Source organism: Drosophila mojavensis, unplaced genomic scaffold, assembly GCF_018153725.1.
Source record: "Drosophila mojavensis isolate 15081-1352.22 unplaced genomic scaffold, ASM1815372v1 contig_81, whole genome shotgun sequence".
NCBI lineage: Eukaryota > Metazoa > Arthropoda > Insecta > Diptera > Drosophilidae > Drosophila > Drosophila mojavensis.
The window spans coordinates 4,652,092-4,674,910 of NW_025318907.1; the positions used below are offsets into that span (position 1 = coordinate 4,652,092).

Genomic DNA, 22,819 nt, shown 5'->3' on the forward strand with positions numbered 1-22,819 from the left:
TTTAAAGTCAGTGCCATTGAATGCGATTTGATTTACAATCCCATTTCGATTATAATCGATGATGATGTGTGTGCGCGCTTCGGCCATGCCATGAACTTGCATATAAATACCAATCTGCGACGACAACAGCGTCTTGGCCAGCCAAATGCTAAGCAGTCGCCACTCGGCACTCGGCAGTCGGCAGTCACAAGCCCATGCCAAAGTCTCTAGCGGTTTTCCAAGGAAATCGAAGCCGAAAAAAAAAAAACTGAACCTCTGAAGCTTTGATACTCTGCCCACGGGTTAGTTCAACGAGAGGCAGCCGGCTCAATTTTACCTGTTGCTCTCATGCCGTTTGCAATTGCACTTGAATGCATTTTGGCTTACTTGTCAGCCAAAGAAAACGAAACGAAACGAAACGAAATGAAGCTAAACGTAACGTAACGAAACCGCCGATTGCGACTTCTTCGATGGTGGCAATTGTTTTGATGTCCGTTGATAACTGCAACAGCGGGGGCATATGCACATATACTACAATCAATATATACCGATTTCACCAGGGATTGAATTTGAGTCGAGAACCCCAAAATAAAAAGATCTCAATAAAAAAAGTAACAATGGCCTTTATACTTTGTCACGCGTTGCTGGCCGCGCGCAGCTTGAAGCAATTTTTATGGCACTTTAATTGAAGCTGAAAACCCCATTGGAAATAAAACTGAAAGAAAATACGCAACTCTTCGCTCGAGTCTTAATTCAGCCCACGCAGCGATATAATTTATTACAACTTAATTGTTAATGTTGTTCCTGGCTGTTCTCTGCTCTTGACGCCTATATACGATAAATATGTATGTATGTATGTATGTATCTTCATTTTGGAAACAACGCCCCTTAAATGAAGTTGAAACAAAGCCAGCGAATCTTTTGTTGGCATGAAGAACGGATATGAAGATCATCTAGTAGATAACAATGTTGAATTTCAGAAATCAGTTTAAATGATAATTGAAAGTGTTCGACTAAAAGGTACCCTAACTCAAAAGGCAAAATAGATGGGATTTTTTTATTCACAGATTATTAAAAAAAAAAATTATAATAATAATAAAATAATTTTAATTTATTTAAACATTGCATAAAGTTTCAATATTCATTAACATTATTTTCTAAATGGGTAAAATATTTATATAAGAATTACATTAAATTGTCGATTTCTATCGATAATAATGAGGTGAGGTATCGAAAACAAATTATAAAAATATAAAGGATTATATAATTTTTTATCAAAATTATATTTTATTATTTTTAATGATAATTTTTATTTTGAGCTGAATGCAGTACACTTCATAATATAATTTTCACAGGAGTTACGTTAACCAATAATACTTATTATATAGACGACTAAACATATCTAATTTCAAATCTTAAGACAGTGAGAAGAGGTTCATTCTCTCTAGGCAACTCTAGGGTATACGTATTTACCCAGCATTTCCATAGACACTATCATATTAAATAATACATATAATCACATTTCATTCCCATATTCGAAGCGCATAATGTTATTCTGTTTAAGTGTTGGCAAACAGGAAGCAGCCACAGCGAATTGGCTAGCAGCTTGAAAGATAGCAGCAGAGTCGAATAGATAGACCAAATAGATATATAGTCAAATGGAATGAAGTCGAGGCCATTGAAATGTAGACCACCAAAATTGTTTGGCGCGCATTTGCCATATTGTCTACTTAGCATCTTGCATGTGCATGTCTCTGTGGGAAGGAAGCTGCTGGTATATGTATCCGCCAGTCAGGCAATTACAGTAAAAGCTCGCTGCGAAGGAAGCTCTTTGCTCAATAATACTAAGTAGACGTCAATCTATAGAATGATTGCGTTTCGTAGACTCTTTGTGATGTAAATTGATCATATATATATATACATACATATATGTACACATATTTATACATCTTGTTAAAATAATAATAATAATTTAAAATACAATAATAAAAAATAAAATGTATATATGAAGAGTTATAATAATAATTAAATAGTTATTATTGTTTAATAGAGCTTTCCATTAGTTCAAGCTTCACTGTACTCTAAATGTGCGCCAACTTGGCAACCATAAATGGCCTAAAATATGGCACATTGCACTCGCATCCATAATTTCATGAACGATTTTTGGATACGCAGCCAACTGCCTAACGACCAGGCCCATAAAAGAAAGACCCTCTCTCTCCCTCTTTCTCTCTCTCTCTCTCTCTCTATGACACGCACACGCACACACACTATGAATCTCTCTCCCTCCCTCTCTATAGCAGTCCGACTCTGCAGCAGGACAAAGTGCAGTGATAAATCAAATTGTCACTTTTGTATATTTTGCACCAGCTGACGACAGCCACCAGCAGAGCAGAGGCGTGCGAGCTTTTAATATTTCGCCATACCAGTTGCAGTTGCAGTTGCAGCACATTGCACAAGTTGCCACAATCTGTAACGGTAACTGTGTGACGTCTTTGGTGACAGGTAATAGGATCCTTAATTATAATTATTAAAGATAATTCCATGTTATAGGTGTTAATATTGAAATCATTAATATAGTGCAGCACTCTATACGTCAGAGCAATAAATAAATAATAAAAACAAACTAGAATATTTTCTGAGTAGAGACATTGAACAAAATTGTTGTCATTTTTAAGGCAATATTTCCCATTTAATAACTTAGTTGGTAACAGTTTACATACAAACATATTCAAATTTCTTGCTTTGATTTTGCAATATGTTAAAGTACTAATTTCTTCATATTGTGGAATAGTAAAAACGTCTCGTAACATATTACATACATATGTACACACGTTTATCTGTTCCCATTCTAAAAACACTCAACACAAGCTGCTTAGAGTGAGAACAGCATATACTTTAATCCATTAACACTGAATCGAAAGCTGTTCCCATACTCGTGATTTTGCGCAACTGTTCTTGCTTTACTGTTGAGATTACTCACACATTCATGTTTTTTGTTCCCACTTTAAATGCACTCAATATAACAGTGAGAACAGCATATACATCAAACACTGAATCGAAAGCTGTTCCCATACTCGTGATTTTGCGAACTGTTCTTACTTTACGGTTGCTATTACTCACGCATACACTCATGTAATACATACATGTATATACCACAGATAATTAGTAACGCACCCATACAATTGTCATCCACATACATACATATTTGTAAATATGTAAGAATAGAATCAAGCGTTGGCTGTGAGCAAGTCCGCAAACACAGCGTGTCGAATGATGTAATTAATGTAAAACACTAATTGATCGATGTAGAGCACTACAGAAAAATATATTATTTAAAAGTAGGTACATATGTAATTTTGTACATATGTATTTTAATGCATAAAATTAGAGTAAGAGGCGTTACAAACGCACTCACGTGCATTGTAGATATGCAGACATGCCCAATAGGAATTGCAGGCTTCAAATTTAGAAGCACGGCACACATACACACTGTTCACATTGAAACTCATTATACGCGCTCGTACTAAGTGGCATTTGATTAGCTAATTGCACACTTCATATTTTCCACTAATTAGCATTTATGTATTACACACATTTACTACAATTTTATAGCTCGCGAAAGTGAAATACGAGTTGATTGTTACAGATATGCTTTTTGCACTGCCATTGTAATTATCTGTCAATATTGTATATACACCTCATACGATAGTACCGATATAAATATATATATGTGTGTGGGACTGGATAAATGCCAAGCGAAGACTTCGTAACATTCTACAGAATCAGAATTAATTCTAATAATGTGCAACATAGACTTGGGTAGCTCATGAGTGAGTGAGCTAAAATGAATGGCTCACTGAACTGAGGCAGTGAGCCAGTTCCTTCTATATGGCTCATTTTGGCTCACTAGCTCATTTTGGTTGACTAGCGCATTTTTACTCACTCGCTCATTATATTCCCAATGAAGGGAGCTAAAATAATATATATTTTATTAAAAGTTTGTTCTGTTAGTTTTAAGAAACAAATTTTAAATGTCGTTTTTTTTAGTTTAAATGTAACGTATTTTGACAGTTTTTTTCTTTCAAGTTGCTTGCTCACGGGCAATCAGCAGGTGAGCCAGTGAGCCATATGAGTGAGTTGGCTCACTTCACAAAAAAGAGCGAGTGAGCCGGTTCACCTCAATGAGCTGCTTTTACCCAAGTATAGTGCAACATGTAAAACAAAACACGCAGCTTGGACTATAAATAAATTCGCAGAGTATCGATATCGAAAGTTTTGGCTGCAAATTAACATACTGTTATATGCGAGTGATGTTATCCAATATGTTAGTTTCGTAGGCAAATATGACAGTTTCACTTTTAAATTTAATTATTGTCAGCACACAATCGGAACATCGTTTGTAAAATACTTAACATCAGTGTTGCACATCTATGTATGTATATGTATGTGTATGTTGTTAAACGACAACTAGGGTGCACGCACATTGACCAGAACATTTTTTATGCAAATAAAAATGCGCTAGTCAAGTGCTCACTCCACCATTTCCAAACTATGAAATCCTCTAGTTTGAGCTTCTTCCTCCGCGAGCAATTGCCGAGCGGACTCGATGCGGGCCACACATGTCGAGGGCGGCGACGTCGACGTCGGAAGAGAGTACCAGCTACTGCTTTTGATGCGTTTCATCATGGCCTGGTGCTTTTCGGGACGATAGCGCTCGAAAATGATATAATGTGGATCATTGATAGGCGGCTTATCGAACATATGCTTCCAACTCCAAACGATGCTAGCCTTGGCGCGCAGAGCAAAGTCCACACGATTGTTGGCCAGGAGACGCATTGCTTCCATATTATTGACATCCGTCAATGGAATCGGTTCACCGTTGTGGGTGTTGCAGACGCTGCCCTCGGGATCGGCGAATATAGCTTGGATATACTTGAGTATATGCCAAATATGATGCTGATCCTTGTGCCAATCCTTAAAAACGGGGCTCAGATCGAGGCTGTGCGATATGGGGCAAATGTGCGGATGAAAGATGTCCTTCTGAAAGATGACAGTGGGCAGACAGTTTTCGTCGGGAAAGTTATCGGGCAACAGAATAGAGAAGCGGAATGCGCTCTCCGAATACATGCCGCTGTGAATGAAGATCACACCGAACCAAAGCAAGAGACTGGAATAGCTGGGTATCGCATAGATGCCCCTCAGTTTCTTCTGCTCTATCATTTCATACTCGGCGAGGACCTGGTACCCTTGATTGATCAGAGCCAATGTCTTGTTTTTGGTCAATGTGGTCTCCAAACACATGGCAACAGCTGAAATTTACGACTTTTAATAACAATTTCACCGAAATTGCATTCGGCTCACTGAAATTTTGCACAATTCGGACAGATTTGGCGGAATTTAAACGGAGTGTGTGTGCTGGTGTGTGTTGTGTTGTGTTGTATTGTGTGTAATGATTGAAATGTTTGAGAGACCATTATGACAAAAATATCCCACAATTTGAAACAGTTTTTACAGTCCAGAGCAGCAGTTAAAACCAACATTTTTGCTAGTTTTTAAATAATATCGCTATCGATATCGACAGCATAGACAGGGCTGCAATAGTTGATGTCTGTTTCTTCTAAAAAAAGTGTTCTTAATTTTTTACATACATACATTAAACATATATTTTGGCCATTTACTAAAATTAATTTAAGCTGAAAAATAATATTTCCATACAGAGCAAAATAGTTGCGGCTGAGCTTATTTGAGTAATATATATCGTTATCGATACTTTTTGCAAACATTGCCAATTTAAACAAGTGCCATTCGCCGTTTATTAAATAATTTTTGTATTTAATTTTAATTGAAAATTTAGTACGGCGTACTGTGTACAACATTGTGGCCGCTTACATTCATGCGCCATGTCAACCTAGTACACACTACACATGCAGCGAAACGGGAATTGCCCACTGGGACAGCGCAAAAACTATGTTCAGCCGCACTCGCAGTCGCAGTCGCAGCCGCAGCCGCAGACGTCGGAGCAGCAGCAGAACAAGCAAGAGTCGTGGACACTTGGAGGGCACGGGCGCTGCGAGTGGGCCAATGTCCAGCGACTGGTACCTCTGCATGTGTGTATGTATGTAGGTAAGTGTGTGTGTGTGCATCCACATGGCTGCAGTTATGTATGTTCTCGCATACTCAGCGGTATATTCAATCATGTCAAGTGTAATAATTTTTGCGAATACTCGCAGCAGATACAAACAAGCTGCACACACGCAGACAGCAAAGTCAACGCATGCTGCGCAGCCAGCGCAGCTAAGAGCTAAGAGCAGCGCATAGACAACAGCGTCGCATGTGTTTGTGGATTTTGATTTATGGATGTTGTGCTCTGATGTACGGTTCTTTCACGCACTGGCAACATAATGTGGCATTATAATGTCTCATGTCACACACAGACACACACACGCGATCTGATATTGTGTGTGTGTGTGTGTGTGTGTGAGTTTGTGTGTACGAGTATACCTGGCATTCAAGAAAACGTATAGAATTAACAGGGTATTTAGCAGTTCTTACAGCAGAAGAATATGCCAGAGTTTTGTATGTAAATATTTTAATACTTATTTAAAACATTTAAATTTTTTAATTAGTGGGTAAGTGGGTAAGGTATATATATTTTGTACCTTGATTAAAATTGTAATCTAACTAATTTTTCTATTTATAAACAGATGGATTGTAACTGTGTCAAATAGATATGAGCACTGAGAGGAAACATTTAGTTTCTCTAAAATCGAGTTTATATACTTATACACCATTCTTAACCAGAATTTGCTAATGATGCAAAGAGAGGGTATCTACTAATAGGAACACTCGCTAGAAGCACATCAATTAATGCTCTTGGCGAAGTTGGGCATCCACTTGAAACTCCCTGTATCTCTTCTGCTGCGTAAATATTTGCATGCCAATGGCCGCAGCTGCTGCTAATTGGCAAACGCGAAATCCGGAGACGGCAATTCATATCTCTTCATGTGTTTTTTTGGCACTTTCAACTTAAGGGGCAAACATATCATAAAGACTCTGACAGACAGACGCCAAGAAGCGCTCTTTGATAAGTAACCAAACTGTGGCAGATAAGAAAGTCCCAGAAACGACGAACGGAAATGCAATATTCGTTGCATGCCAGGCAACAGAAATAAGAATGCAAAAGTAAAATAAAAATAAATATAAAATGTAAAACGAACTGCAACTCATTAAAAACGTATGTATGAGCGCTGTGATATGACATGATATGATATGAGACGATACGTTATGATTTCTGACTTTCTTTCCAGGTTGGTTAACGCCAGTTGTCAGTGCAGTGACATGGGTGCAACACCCAGGCGCAGAAAGGGTCAGCCGTTAGGACTTTACGGCTACACCTCATTTTCACCTACCCACAGCTTTGGTGAGTGCTGCAACCCATGTCAAAATGTTTAGCTTGTTTTATAGCGCTAAGGGCAATTGCTAATATGTATGTACATATATATGTACATATATATACACCTTTACTGTTTCACCTGTGGGGAATTGCTTGTCACCTGGATACGCCACGGAAACGAATCGCAACATTCAATTTCTGTTTTATTTTATTATTACATTCAGCACGATCCCTCTCACATCTTTCTGGCTGCTCGTCTACCTTTATGCGGGCAGCAATTTTGTGCCGCCTTTTTAGCAGGGTTTCTTTTTATTTATATTCGATTTTTTTTTTTTGTTGCTGTTTTTACTGTAGGTATGTATGTTGCTTTTCTTATCAGCTTTCTTTCATTTATGCTACACTGCATTTTGGGTCGTTCTGAGCGCGACTTTGGCTCTCCGTTTGGTACGGCTCGTCCGTTGTAATACGGTGGCATATAACACTTAAGTGCTTGTTGTTGTTTTATAAGATAAACTTTTGCGAGGCCCACATGTCTGGCCAGCAGCAACAGCAACAGCAACAAAGAGGCAAAAGAATAATAACGTGATGCCAATTTCATTTACTGCCACTTTCATTAACCGAAAAGAAGGTACAGGGAAAGAAACAAAAAAAAGGCCAAAAATAACCACAACTGTGGCATGTTTTATTATCGGCCCTCAGAAAGTTTTCGCGCTAAACTTTGTTCTTGAAGTTTGGGCAGTTGAGTTGAGAGTGTGTGTTTTTTATTTCTAGCCCCGACATAGAGTTGGCAAATACACCTGTATTTGCAGAAATTAAAAAACTGCGTCAAAGAGGTAAAGAGCTGTGCAGTAAATTAAACAACTAATAATATAGCATAGAGGCCCATTCCGATGATACTAGACTACAGCATAGGACTCTGGAATATAGTTGATTTGGTTTTTCCAATATCAGTAGGTGCTCAGATATATTTTTATATATATAAGCTTTACAAAAAACCTGCATTTAGTCAACTATTGGCAATTTTCCATAAATTAAAAGAAGAACCACTTCAGTAGCAAAATATATATATTCATATAGGAATTGCACAAATAATTAAATTACATTTACTTATACCATACCAGAATGAGTGACATATTGATGGATGGAATTTCGGAATTGCACATACTTAATAGGGCAAGCCCTCGAGAAGTCTAACGAAAATGCAAATATATATAATATTCGAAAATTCTGGTAAGTATATGGAGGTATTGAACAGTTAAAATTGAATTAATATATCTTTACCAATTTTTAAGTAGAGAGAAAAATCGATATTAGATCTAATTGGATGTTTGTTAAGGCATTTGGATATTTGCCTTCTGAAATATTATTATATATTATTATAAGAAATTGAATTATTATGAATTATTAATTGAATTATTATCGAAATTGTATAGGTTAAGTACTTGAAGCTGAACCACTGTACAGAGAAGTTGTTATTGTACGCGCTAGCACGGGAGTGTCGCTCTCCAAAAGATCGCTCTCTCGCTGCTCGCTGTTAGATGCGCATAGGTGCGCTCTCTACTGTGCAAGCTGCGCTTGCGTTCATGTTAAATTTAATAAATTCAGTACAAAATTGAACACCGGTGCCAGCACTTCGTATATTTCAGAGAGACCGCAAGTTGCTGTCCTCTTACTTTTTTATAAATATTATACACTGGCCATCGAAGGACCAGACTCCTTTTGGAAGGACATTTTTGGCGCCCCCGGGTGGACACTCTCTGGAATTGAAGGAAGCTGGATTATGGATTTTGTGGATAATCAGGGAAGTACATAAATACATAGAGCACATAGATGACCAAGTAATGCAAGCCATAAATAAATAAATGCATTACTTGAGACATACAAAATATTAATGTATGTACAATCTACGCCTATGTACATTGTGTTGAGCTTATTTCAAATTGAAATTTAAAAAAAAATAAATAAAAATAATAATAAGGTGCATATTGACCTTTGATCTGCAAATAATTCAATCTCTATTGCCTCGCATAATCCAAGTTTTCTTTGGCGCCGCTAGTGTGTTACAGTTTTTTTGCTCATTTTCGTCTCGCACTTTCGTTTTGCGCTTGCGCTCACAGCTTGCACAGATAATTGCGCTCTTAATTTACGCTCTTCATTTGCATGCGCGCTTGCAATATCGTTTGCACTCGCGCTTGCACTTATAGTTGCGCTCTCGTTTTACTGTCTCGCTTGCACATATTAGTGCGCGCTCACTTTGCGCTCAGTGCATACTCACTTGCTATATCGTTTGCACTCGCGCTTACACAGCAAATTTCGCTTTAATTTACGCTCATCATTTGCATGCGCGCTTGCAATATCGTTTGCACTCGCGCTTGCACTTATAGTTGCGCTCTCGTTTTACTGTCTCGCTTGCACATATTAGTGCGCGCTCACTTTGCGCTCATTGCATACTCACTTGCAATATCGTTTGCACCCACGCTTGCACACGCAGCAGCGCTCTCGCTTTGCGCTCAAAACGTGCGCTCGTCACTTGGATATATTTTCGCTCAAAACTTGCACTCTCGCTTTGCGCTCATTGTATGAGCTCGATCTGCACTTATATTTTGGCATTCATACCGGCGCGCTCTCGCTTATGAATGCATTGCACTCAGTCGCTCAACAGTCAAATATAACTCAATAGACCACTTGCCCAAATAGTCACTCAACATTTTGGTTGTTGTCTTCGCTATATCGTAACAGTCACTCAAGTATAGTTTAACACTGCCAGCGTAATATATTGAGATTTATTACGATCGCGCGCATTTGTTAACATTCTTGAATTGCTCTTCGCTTGTTGTCATACATTAAGTGAACTTTTATTTGTTTCGATTGAAATTGGTTTCAACTGAGCATCACTTATAGCATCATGACTAACAAGCGAGGAAAGAATAGGTCTATGGACGAGTCATCATCAGAGCGTGTCGAAGCTCTGTTGGCCGTTTACAAAAATGTTACAAACGACATAACACGCATTAATAAATCATTAAAAGATTACACTAAACCAGTAGAGCCATTTGAAATTGAATGTCGACTTGAGATATTGAACCGCTACATAGAAAAGGCCTTTAAGACACAACAAGAGTTGGACGACATTAACGCAGATTTAGTGCCTCGGTCAACGTTAGAAGATTTGTGTGTATCGACAAAAGCACTTCTTATGAAGCGAGGTAGTGATAGCCAACCTAAAAGTGAGAGTCCCGCTAACTCTACAATGATTAGCTCAGTGTCACATTCTAGGAATCTACCGAATATAAAGCTGCCAAAGTTTAGCGGAGAATATTCGGAATATAAGAATTTCATTGGACTTTTTGAGAGTTTAGTCGACAACGAGCCAGGGTTATCAAATATAGAAAAGTTTAACCACTTGTTGTCATGCTTGGACAAAGAAGCATTAGGCACTGTCAAGGCATATCAGGTGACAGATGCAAATTATCCAAAAGCGTTAGCTGCTTTAAAAAATGTGTACGACAATCAGTGTCTCATATTTTTTAACAGCATTTCAAAACTATTTGATCTCCCACACATGTCCGAACCGTCAGCATCATCTTTGCGCATGCTGATAGACTCAGTCCGTGCCATTTACGAATCTCTTTTATCGCTAGGATCTGATAAGCAGATTTCGAATGCCATGCTCATCCATTTGGTAATGATGAAAGTGGACGCTGGCACGCGCTCTAGGTGGGAAGAGAATCTTGACTACAATAAGCTTCCATTGTGGCAAGATTGTGAAGCTGCCTTGAACAGACGGTATCAGCATTTAAGTGCTGAAGACTCATCTGGTCCACGTCGTAAGGTAGCTCAGGATAATAAGAAAAGAATTGGGAAAACTTCTCTAGCTGTCGCTCTGCCAAGTGAGCCGCAGAGTCCCAAATGCGTGTTTTGTAAAAAGAACGATCACTTCATTCACTCGTGCTCGTCGTTCGCAGCAATACCTTGCCAGAAACGTTTTACGTTCGCAAAGAGCTATCCGCTCTGTATAAATTGTTTGCGAACAGGACACTCAGTGGCTGCTTGCAAATCAGCCCACTGTCGTGTGTGCTCTAAGCCGCACCATACCATACTGCATAGATACAGCTCTGAAGCGGCTCAAAGTAGCTCAGCAGTTGTATCAGCAGTCCCTCGTGTCACTTCGTCACAGATTTCATCTGTAAATCACGCACGGATAGCCTCTGATCAAGTTCTTTTGGCAACTGCAGTTGTGAAGATAAAAGATCAATCTGGATCTTATCACTTAGCTAGAGCTTTATTAGATTCCGGCTCGCAAGTAAATTTCATAACTGAAGAACTGGCAAAACAGTTGAAATTAAAACGGCAAAGATCTGGGATTCAATTGTTGGGCATTGCTAATTGTCAGTCATCTGTTCGGCACAGCGTTCAAACTTCGATAGCGTCCCGAACGGACGACATAGAAATCCGAACAGACTTTGGTGTGTTACGTTCCATTTCGTCGTATCAACCAGAGAAGCACACTGAAGAGATCAAGGTACCTGATAATGTACAATTAGCTGATCCTCAATTCCACAAGCCGCAACGTATTGATTTGTTGCTCGGTGCTGATATCTTTTTGATATATTAAGAGAAGGCAAAATAAAAGGATCCGATAACAACCCAACATTGCAATTGACTGCCTTTGGTTGGATTGTATCTGGTCGCTGCCGAACATTGAATGCAGCTACTAGTTCGTCGACTTTCATTAGCGTCGTAAACGACGACATAGCTATAGATTCAATAGTTCGCAAGTTCTGGGAGTTGGAAGAAAAGCCAAATACAATTAATTCGAATTTGTATACCCCAGAGCAACAACTGTGCGAGAAGTCATTTGTGGAGACTATTGGCCAAACTACCTCGGGTCGTTTCAGAGTGTCGCTGCCATTCAAATCAAGCCCACATTGTCTTGGTACGTCTTACGACACAGCCAAGCGACGATTTCTGGCCTTGGAAAGAAGAATGAGCAAGCAAGAAGACATTCGGCCAATGTATATTGACTTTATGAAAGAATACTTGGCCTTGGGTCACATGAGCCCAACTAACAATCAAATTCCGAGAGAGCCGCATTATTTCATCCCATATCAATGCGTGCTAAGACCGCACAGCGCATCCACTAAACTTCGAGTAGTGTTTGATGCCTCTAGCAAGTCCTCCTCTCAATTGTCGCTGAATGATCTACTCATGGTGGGTCCGACCATCCAGCCGCAGTTATGGGAGACTTTGCTAAGATTTCGACTTCGTCCTTGGGCTGCTACAGCAGACATCGCTAAAATGTACCGTCAAATTGAACTTGACGAGTCCCACCGCAACTTTCAACTTATTGTGTGGAGGGAAACGCCCACTGATCCGTTACAAATCTTTCGATTAAACACAGTAACGTACGGGACAGCGACTGCTCCATTCTTAGCAATTCGATGTTTAAAACATCTAAGCGACTTGCATGCTTCCACTCATCCAGCTGCTGCAAGATCGTTAGCCCGAGATTTCTATGTTGATGACCTGTTGACAGGAGCAGATAGCGTCGAAGAATTGTGCTTGTTGCATCGAGACTTGATCGCAATTCTTCAAAAGTTTGGATTTCCTCTCACAAAATGGTCGTCCAATTGTAAACAACTCGCAGCACAACCAGCTAGAAACGATATAGTTATTGGTCATCAAGAGGACACAAAAACATTGGGATTAATTTGGAATCCAATGAATGACAGCTTTAGATATTCCATGAACTGTCCAGTAGAAGTTCAACAGACCAAAAGATCCGTTTTGTCATTTGTAGCAAGGTTATACGACCCCTTAGGTTTGTTAAGTCCGATCGTAACTCGTGCGAAGGTCCTTTTACAGGAAATGTGGTTGCACAAACTTGGGTGGGATGACCAATTGCCTGTTCAAATGAGGCAAGAATTTGAGGCAGTAACTAGCTGTTTCTCAAATCTAAACTCGTTGCATATACCTCGTTACGTTGGCACACTTAAATCGAAAGGATGTCAAATCCATGGATTTGCTGATGCCTCAACGAGAGCTTACGGTTGTTGTTTATACGTAAGAATGCAAACAGATAAGGGTATCACTACCAGGCTGCTAGTCGCTAAATCTAAGGTAGCGCCCTTGAAAACAAAATCTGTTCCGCGGCTGGAGTTGTGTGCTGCAGAATTGTTAGCTACCTTATGGGATGCGGTAAGGAAAGTACTTGATTGTCCTATTAATCAAGTCACATTTTGGTCAGACTCTGAGGTGGTGCTTCATTGGCTGCGAATGCATTCATCTAGCTTGAACACATTCGTTGCTAATCGCGTTGCAACCATCCAAGAGTTGACAACTAATGTATCTTGGCGTCATGTACCAACGAAAGACAACCCAGCAGATATTGTATCTCGGGGATGTTCAGTTGAGGAGCTTAAAACATCATTGTGGTTTTGCGGACCAGGATTTTTTAAAGCTCTCTGACACATGGTGGCCAGCCAACCCACAAATCACCCTATCAAAGGAGTTAGAGCTGCTAGAGAAGCGTAGAACTGCAATTACTATGATCGCGGTCGATGAGGTAGCAAATCCTATCGTACATCTTATTGAGTCAACGTCATCATTTTCTAAGCTAATCCGCATCGTTGCCTATATGTTCCGCTTTATCAATGGAAAACAAGAAAGTCATTCTTCACTTGTTCCTACAGCTTCTGAGTTAAGCTTCGCATTCCTTGCAGTTATATCTGTAATTCAACACATTGAATTCAGCGAAGAAATAAAGAAAATAAAGAAGTCAGTCGTGTTGCAACCGTCATTGCAAAAACTGACACCATTTTTGCACCCACATCAGCATGGCAGGCGTATGTTATGGTTGCTACGAGTAGGAGGTCGTTTATTGAAGGCACCATTAGCACATAATGCCAAATTCCCATTGTTGCTTCCAAAAAAATGTCGTTTCGTAACGCTTTATTTGGAGCATTTGCATCACTCTCATTGCCACGCCAATCCCCTAGTACTAATGGGCCTGCTTCGTCAGCAGGTTTGGCTGGTCAATGCTCGACAGGCTTGCAGTGCAGTAGTCCGAAAATGTGTACATTGTTTTCGCTACAAGCCGAAACTCTTATCCCAAATAATGGGCAATCTTCCCGCTGATCGCTTACATGGAAATAGGCCATTTGAGATCAGTGGAGTGGACTTTTGCGGTCCAATACTAGTTTCGCTGGGAATTCGGGGCAAATCGCCAGTCAAAATGTATATTGCCATATTTGTTTGCTTTACTTCGAAGGCAGTGCATCTTGAATTAGTCACCGATTTAACCACAAATTCATTTCTAATGTGTTTATCCAGGTTCGTTGGTCGACGTGGGCTTGTCCGGAAGCTGTACTGCGACAATGCCACCAATTTCGTGGGTGCTGCACGCACGCTGGACCTCAAAGCTACGTTCCATGGCAACACAGCGGACATGGAAATGTTTGCTGCGGAGCGGGGCATGGAGTTTGTATTCATCCCTCCTCGAGCGCCGCATTTTGGCGGCCTTTGGGAAGCGGCGGTGAAATCCGCCAAAGGTTTGCTGCTGAAAGCGATGGGCAGCGCTCGATTACGGCAAGACGAGGTGGCCACCGTGCTGGTCGAGGTCGAGGCCGTGCTCAATTCGCGGCCAATGGTCGCTCCCAGCAGCAACCCCAACGACGGCGAAGTGCTCACGCCAGGGCACTTCCTGATAGGAGCAACGCTCGTGCCGCTGCCAATCGCGTCCACAGAGCCAGTCGACGACGTCAAGCTGACACTATTAAAAAAGATGGCAGCTGACATCCAACATCAAGCGTCGATTTTGGAACGACTGGTCAAGGGACTACCTGCTCAGCCTGCAGCAGAAGTCAAAATGGACGAAGGAGAGACAGAACATACAGGTCGGAGCAGTCGTGCTCGTGGGAGAGGACAACGCTCCTCCACAACAGTGGATGCTAGGCGTGGTGACGGAAGCCATAGTCGGAGGAGATGGTAGAGTGCGCGTAATTGTCGTTAAGACAAAAAATGGCACATATAAAAGGGCAATTCATCGCGTTGCACCACTGCCACTCCACTAATACACCATGTTATTGAAGCCCTGCGGCCTTTCAACGCGGCCGATGTTAAGGCATTTGGATATTTGCCTTCTGAAATATTATTATATATTATTATAAGAAATTGAATTATTATGAATTATTAATTGAATTATTATCGAAATTGTATAGGTTAAGTACTTGAAGCTGAACCACTGTACAGAGAAGTTGTTATTGTACGCGCTAGCACGGGAGTGTCGCTCTCCAAAAGATCGCTCTCTCGCTGCTCGCTGTTAGATGCGCATAGGTGCGCTCTCTACTGTGCAAGCTGCGCTTGCGTTCATGTTAAATTTAATAAATTCAGTACAAAATTGAACACCGGTGCCAGCACTTCGTATATTTCAGAGAGACCGCAAGTTGCTGTCTACTTTTTTTTATAAATATTATACACTGGCCATCGAAGGACCAGACTCCTTTTGGAAGGACAATGTTTATAAATATTCATACCTATAAATTGAGTGTGTATGTATGTATGTATATATAAATAGTTTAAAAATCGTATTAATTTCGTTTTTATTTTCGTCTGTTAAAACTTTTTAAGTATACGTGAAATATTGAGGAATACTATGAAGAGAAATATCTAATACAGGCTAAAAAGTTCCAATATAGAAAACTTTAAGAACAACCTTTAAGAAGAACTCATTCGTGAACTTTAAACTGTGAAGGGTTTCTGCAACAAGATGGCTCCAAACGTAAATTCGCTTATAGCTAATTGGGCTTAATTCAAATTGAGAGCTAATAAGTTAAGCAATTCACATCAGTGTCTAATTGAAGCCGTAATGAATAATGTTTATTGAACTGCGTGCGTAATTAAGCACTCAAACTGCTATTATAGAAATTTAATCATAATTTATGTCACCCATGCGCACTTACGTAACTTAAAGTGCAACTGCAGAACGTTGTTATGCAATTTGCATTTTGTGCCACATACTTTCAGGCAGTCGTTTAAAATGCAAGCAGCAAAGAGAACTATTGAGAAAAAAAAAGAATATGTAATTGCTATAATAAGTATACCGAGGTCTCTATTGATTTATGTGAAATTTGTGTAAGGGATTCGCACTGTGTGTGGCATATTCAAATTGTGTGATATGCAAACGTGCTGAACGAACTCTCTCACTTGCCTCTCCGTGCGATTATTATTATTATGCTGAAGTTATTTGGTTACCAATGGAGTACGACAACAGCAGCAGCAGCAGCAGCAGCTACAGCTACAGCAGCTACAGCAAATACTAATATTTGCATAATCGCTGGTAGAGCAACGGCAGAGCAATTATTTCTTTAAAAATAAATTGCATGCACAATTGGTAGCAATAGTAAAAAGCCATGGCCAGGAGTGGACCACCGCAGTGAATGCTACGGCTCAGACTCCAAACTCCGAGTCGGGCCTCGTTGTAATAGCCAGAAACAGTTGCCGTCTTCAGGTACACAGAACCAGCGACGAATTTGGTCAAAACGGCTTTGACTGCCGCTCTCCGCCGGCCGAAGGTTTTTTTGTATTCAGCTTTTTATTCTGTTTCGTTTCGTACAAAAAGGGAGGCGTGGCAGTTGAACAGCAACTGGAGTTCAGTTGAGCACAGCTCGTTCTGCGATTTGTGTGTACGCCTCATTCGTTTATTTGCATATCGATTTGGAGTTTTTAGACTGGCAGAACACGCTGGGTGCTTGGCTTTGGCTTTGGCTTAGCTTGGTTTGGTTTGGTTTGGTTTGGTTTGGATTTTAGGTTCTTTTTTTTGCGACTGACTGTGCTGTCTTCCTGCTAGCCAAAAGTATTTGCATCCAGCAACGTATGCACTTGGCTTCATTTTATTTGCAGCACAAACAATTGCATAATTGCTATGCGGCCATAGAATTTGAATTTATTGGCCAAGCATTTAGCCTATGGGGCCCGGGCTACAAAGTAAACAGTTAACAGAACGCAAATCTATAGCTCATAAATTTTCATTCGCAACAATTTCACACCGAGCAAATTTGTGCGGCAATTAAATTCAATTATGATCATAATTTTTGGTCTTCTCTTTTCATATTGTCTATTCCTTTCTTTCTTTCGTTTTCGTAGCACACTTATCGTCGCGTCGCCTCATCAGAGATGAAAGCCCAGTCAATGGTGACAAAATGCTTGAGCTGCTGCTGATATGCTCGATAAGCACGTGCCATTAGCTTCTAAGAGTTTGATAGCGCTGCTTGCCCAGCCCAGCAACGTTGAGCTGGGAACTACGTGGGGCTGGTAGCTGCTGGATGGGGTCAGGGGTGGTCTAGCACTTTGAACAATTTTAATTTGCCGCTCGAACGGGACTTGTCCCAAAGTTTTTATTTCAGCCCAGTCACGTAACCATAACTCGACAGTTGCCTCGGCTGACCCCTTTGTTGTTGCAAGAAAATTGAAAAGTTTCTGTGGCCAAGTGCCTAGAACATTTTCCGCAGCTCAAGCGGTTCGCTTAGGCATTAACGGACGATTCAGCACTATTAATAGCAAACGATTCGAATCGGGTTCTAATTGAATAGTGAAATAATTTAAATATAGATAAGTTTTTCAAATTGGCATTCAAATTTGAACTGAGAGTTTAAATTAACTTAATTTAATTTGGGATCTTGTTTCATTTTTTGTAGTAATCTAACTTTTGTAAAGTTCAATTAAACATGTCAAAATAAAAAAAATAATTAAATTGTTTTGTATATATTTTCTTTAATTTCAATCAAATTTTTAGCAAATAAAAGAATCCCTAAAAATATTAAAAGCAAATATATAAATTTTTAAATATATAAGAATTAAATAATAATTGTATTAAAATAATATAATTGTATTCTAAATATATATTTTTGTATAAAAATAATAATTTAGCTTATACATAAATTTAAAAAAATATATGATGTAAAAAATATAATAATTTAAAATAATTAAAATGTATTCTAAATGTAAATATTTCCATAAAAACTTAAATAATTTATAAAAAAAAAAAAAAACTTAAAAAAAATATATAAATATATATATATTTTTATTTTATTAATAATATTAAATTAAATATGTACAAGTTTAAAAGATATTCTAATGAATATATTTTTTTATTTTTATTGTTTTTTATAATAATTTTACATTATTCCTTATATTATTATTATTATTATAAATAAATATGCACAATATAATAAATAAAAATAAGTTTAAAACATATTCTGATGAATATATTTATTTATTTTTATTTTTATTGTTTTTTTTTTTTTATAATTATTTTACATTATTCCCTTTTAAAACATATACACATAATTTTTTTTATTATTTTTATGACTATATATATTTTCTTAAATCTTTCCAACAGAATATCTTACGAACTACTTCTACTATTTAAACGCATATCATTTTCTGTGTCATATATTTACGTTTATACAAATTCTGCTTTTACAGGGTATCTGATAGCACAGTGTACACAAATAATCAGCCTTGTGCAAACATTTTCCAACTCAGCCTCGGGAAATAATTAAAATTTTGCAAAATGCTTCTGTTTTCCAATTCGGATTACTTTTTTTTTTTCTTTTTTTTTTTTTTTTTCTTTTTGTTCATCAGTTACTTAAAAATGCTCGTACATTGCCCTGACATCTGGCGAGTCCTATAAGTCACTCATTATGTCCGCATTGGGTCTCGGTTTATCATGTTCGTGGTTGACATTCGGCGCGGACGTAAATGAAGCAATTTTCTTGACATGCAAAACGTGCAACAGTTGCAAAGAGTCGACTGCACCGAATTGGAGCAACAGTTGCTGTTGCTGTTGTTGCAGTTGCAGTTGCTGTTGCTGCAGTTAATTTTCGTACATATTTAATTCAACTTAAATTATTGTTAAACGAACTGCCATGCCGAGACGCGAGCCCAGTAAAGCTGGCCGCGCTTTGATGTGCACTCCATTAGCCGGGGCCGAGTCAAGTCGAGCTGAGCTTCAGCTTCAGCTTCAGCTTGAGCGACGTCAAAGGTAAAGTCAGTTGAGCTCTTTTTGCTTTAGCATCCATTTGCAAGGCAAATCAAAGGCTTAATGAATTCATTTCAATTAAATGCAAAAACAAAGCAGAAACAAAAAAAAAAAAAAAAAAAAAAAAAGAAATAGAAATAAAAGCAAATCAAATCGCCAGCAAACAGCATCGCCGTGATAGACGAATGCCAAAGACCCGCCAGACAGTTAGCCTTTAGCATTAATAAATAGTTTAGCTTAGCTTTGTTTCTACACGACTCTCGCTGGGGGAGCATGACACACACACACACACACACACACACACACAACCTGAATGAGATGAGAAGAGCTGGCATTTGAATTGAAAAAATAAGCCAGCAGCTTCTGCTAATTGATAGCGATCTAGAACAGATACCAAATCCAAATACGACCTGACAACCGAGAATGAGCCACGGAATCTGAATGCTCCGCACACTGTGCAGGCAAATCAAAGCTCTTCTCTGGCTTCTCCTTGACTGCTACCAAATCATGATAGCAATCAATAGAAATTCTATTTCACATTGCAGTGCGCTTTTCTCATGCCAAGCGAGTGGGCACAGCTGGCAACACCTGATCTATTGGGAATTTTTGCAAGTTGTCATGAACTAGGTGAAGTATGCTGAACAATATTATGATAATAATTAAATGCTAATTAATAATTAAAGCTATTTAGTAAGCAATAAAATATAATATAATAAAATAAAATATAGAAAAAGCTGAAATGTACAATTTTCAAAATAAATAAATTACATTTTTTAAAATAAAACAATAATTTCTTGATTATAAAAAAAAAATATTTGTTTGCTTATTAAACATAGAAAATGTGTTTTTGTTTTTTATTAAAAAGGAAAAAAAGCATAGAGACAGAAACAAAAGTTTATAAATTATATTTTTTTATTTAAAAAAAAAAAAAAAAAAAAAACACTTTTAAAATTGGTAAAAAAAAAAATGCAATTTTAATTTTCTATTTCCAATTCCTTCTTGCATGTATCCTATTATTATTATATTATTTGCTTATGAAATTAAAATACAATTAATCAAAAGTGGATCGTTGACTATTGACACGCTCTGTGCCCTGATTAATAATATACAAATATGTAAGAATTGGTAGATCCCAATTGACTCCATCCACAAGTAAGTTGTATAGTCTCACCCCGTAGTGTCGAGGCAAATCTTAAACTATTGGATGCTCATTGTATAATAAACTTTAAGTAATATTTAGTCTATACTCATTATTATTTAGTCTATACTAAAAAATCACAATTTTCCCAATCTTCAATGTCTCTATATATGTTTAAATATTTCACTGGTATGCGAGCAAGAGTCCATTGAAATTCCATAATTTTTAGCAGCCAGGGATTGGAGTATTTACGTAGCTACTTAAGACCTCCTGGCTGGGTCAATCACCCTACTTTCTTGACAACCCAAAAAAGAAAAGCAGGAAGGCAGACAGCCGGATAGGCGATAAGCCTTAAGCTGCTTAATCGATGACCAAAGAGTTGTCAAAAAATAATTCACAAGGCGGCATCAAAGGTAAATACGAAGACAGCTTGGCGTATACGTAATGTTATCAGCTGTGCAAATCTACCCTGTGGGATCGTTGTTGTTGTTGCTGTTGCTGTTGCTGTTGTTGTTGTTTTATGTTATTTACTCTTCTTCCTTCCCTTTGCTTCGCACAATTTTAAATGCAGTCAACGCTAAATCAGCGTCGGGCCCTTTACATGAGAAATATTTTAGCGTTCGATGCAAAAATGGTAGCAACTCGCAGCGTTCGCTTATCAGCGTCTGACGTATGCAGTCCAGAAAAAAATAAAAAACATGGGGGGAGCTACAGTACCAAAAAGGAAAAAAAAGTAAGTTAAGTAAAATAAAGAAAGAACAGGCCGTGAGATAACGCCACAATGAAGACAGCAGAACGCGCCGCAGTTGAAAAATCGCAGTGGATGCCAAAAGCAGCGCGAAAGACGCATCAAGATAAATGAACGTGCGCCCTGCTTTAGTTGTTGTTGTTGTTGTTTTTGACTTCGAGATGCTGGAACCAAAATCAAAGTTATAATAATGCATAAGTAATTTGCAGCAGCGGCAATCAAACAAAGCCATCAGCTGATGCGCTGAAGAGCTGAAGAACAGCCACAGAGGAAGCAGCTCGTGCCACGGGCTCTGCTCTGCTCTGCTCGGGCTGTGCCCAGCTCTTGACAACAGTTAATCAAAGTTAAAACGGATTGACTACGTCCACGTAAGCCAAACCATCAGCTACGCCCGGCCCGGCCAGCTATCGCCTCTTTAGGCAGTTATTTATTAACTGAAAATCATATTATCGGCATATCGCTTACGGCTTTGAATTGGCTGCTGATGCTGCTGCTGCTGCTGCCGTTGCTGCTGCTGCTGCTCTTGTTGCTGCTTCTGCTTCTACTTTTTTGGACTCCCTAAACTTTAAAAGTGTGTGTGCAGTAGCGCGTATTAAGTTGATCATCCTATAACAATGCCCTACACTCAAACCGAAGAAACTATTGGTTATGCAATACACGCCTAGATTCGCCTTAGATAGATATATTATTATATTACAACAAATACGATTGTTCATTTTTTAAATACTATAAAAAGAATAAATAGGTATTTATAGGTATTAATACAATTTCTAGTTTTGAATTTTTCAAAAAAAAAAAAAAAGATAATTTTATATAAATTGTGTATTACTAGTTTCTCTCAGTAATATAACCATTTCAGGCATTTAGAAAATTCAATATAAATTATTATATATTTATTTCATAATTTAATTACGTATTTTGAATTGAATAACCATCCCTTCTTATTATTAACATTCTTTTACAAAAATAGATTTATTATATGAAAAATATATATGAAATTTATCTATCATGAAATTGAGGTGAGCAAACATTTACATATTGTTATATATTATTTGTTAAATTTGTTTTTCTTTATTATTATTTTGATGCGTGTTATTCTAAAATTATTCTGACTTTCAATTTTTCAATAATTTTTTTTTCATTTTTGATTTTATTTATTTTTTAATATTTTCAGCGAATATTTGTTTATTTATACCTTGGTTATAATAATTATATAATTGAATTTAATATACATTTTTTAATATGCATATATAATATTAAATATTAAAGCTAATAAATTATTAAACTGCGAAATACTAATTTTTATAATATAATGTTATTATTGTATTACTTGTTTTTATATATAAATATTGAAACTTTACTGTTTGTTTATTAAATGTTAATTTATCTAAAATTTTGTTGTATTATTTATTTTTATTTATATGAGACACTCTTTATTATAATTTTATTTATTTATTTTCGAGTATTATTTTAAGATTCTTAAATCGAAAGCGTATCAGGTGGACCTAACTAACCGCA

The 22,819-nt window shown here is 38.0% G+C and overlaps 2 protein-coding genes and 1 long non-coding RNA gene across 3 annotated transcripts; 2 read left to right on the forward strand and 1 right to left on the reverse strand.

The window, feature by feature from the left end:
• Positions 1-4,326: 4,326 nt before the first annotated feature.
• On the reverse strand, positions 4,327-5,427 carry LOC6580716 (protein crossbronx-like). The gene is made up of 2 exons (XM_002006483.4): positions 5,344-5,427; positions 4,327-5,291 (listed from the first exon to the last, which is right to left on the reverse strand). The coding sequence occupies exon 2, from the start codon at positions 5,281-5,283 to the stop codon at positions 4,513-4,515; it is 771 nt and encodes a 256-aa protein (XP_002006519.1). The 5' UTR covers positions 5,284-5,291; positions 5,344-5,427; the 3' UTR covers positions 4,327-4,512.
• Positions 5,428-6,639: 1,212 nt separating this feature from the next.
• LOC116804113 lies at positions 6,640-8,722 on the forward strand. Its single transcript, XR_004364139.2, has 3 exons — positions 6,640-7,216; positions 7,290-7,402; positions 8,497-8,722. It is a non-coding gene; the product is annotated as an uncharacterized LOC116804113 (long non-coding RNA).
• Positions 8,723-9,026: 304 nt separating this feature from the next.
• LOC122757781 lies at positions 9,027-15,522 on the forward strand. The gene is made up of 2 exons (XM_044011214.1): positions 9,027-9,176; positions 14,708-15,522. The coding sequence occupies exon 2, from the start codon at positions 14,823-14,825 to the stop codon at positions 15,363-15,365; it is 543 nt and encodes a 180-aa protein (XP_043867149.1). The 5' UTR covers positions 9,027-9,176; positions 14,708-14,822; the 3' UTR covers positions 15,366-15,522.
• Positions 15,523-22,819: the final 7,297 nt, after the last annotated feature.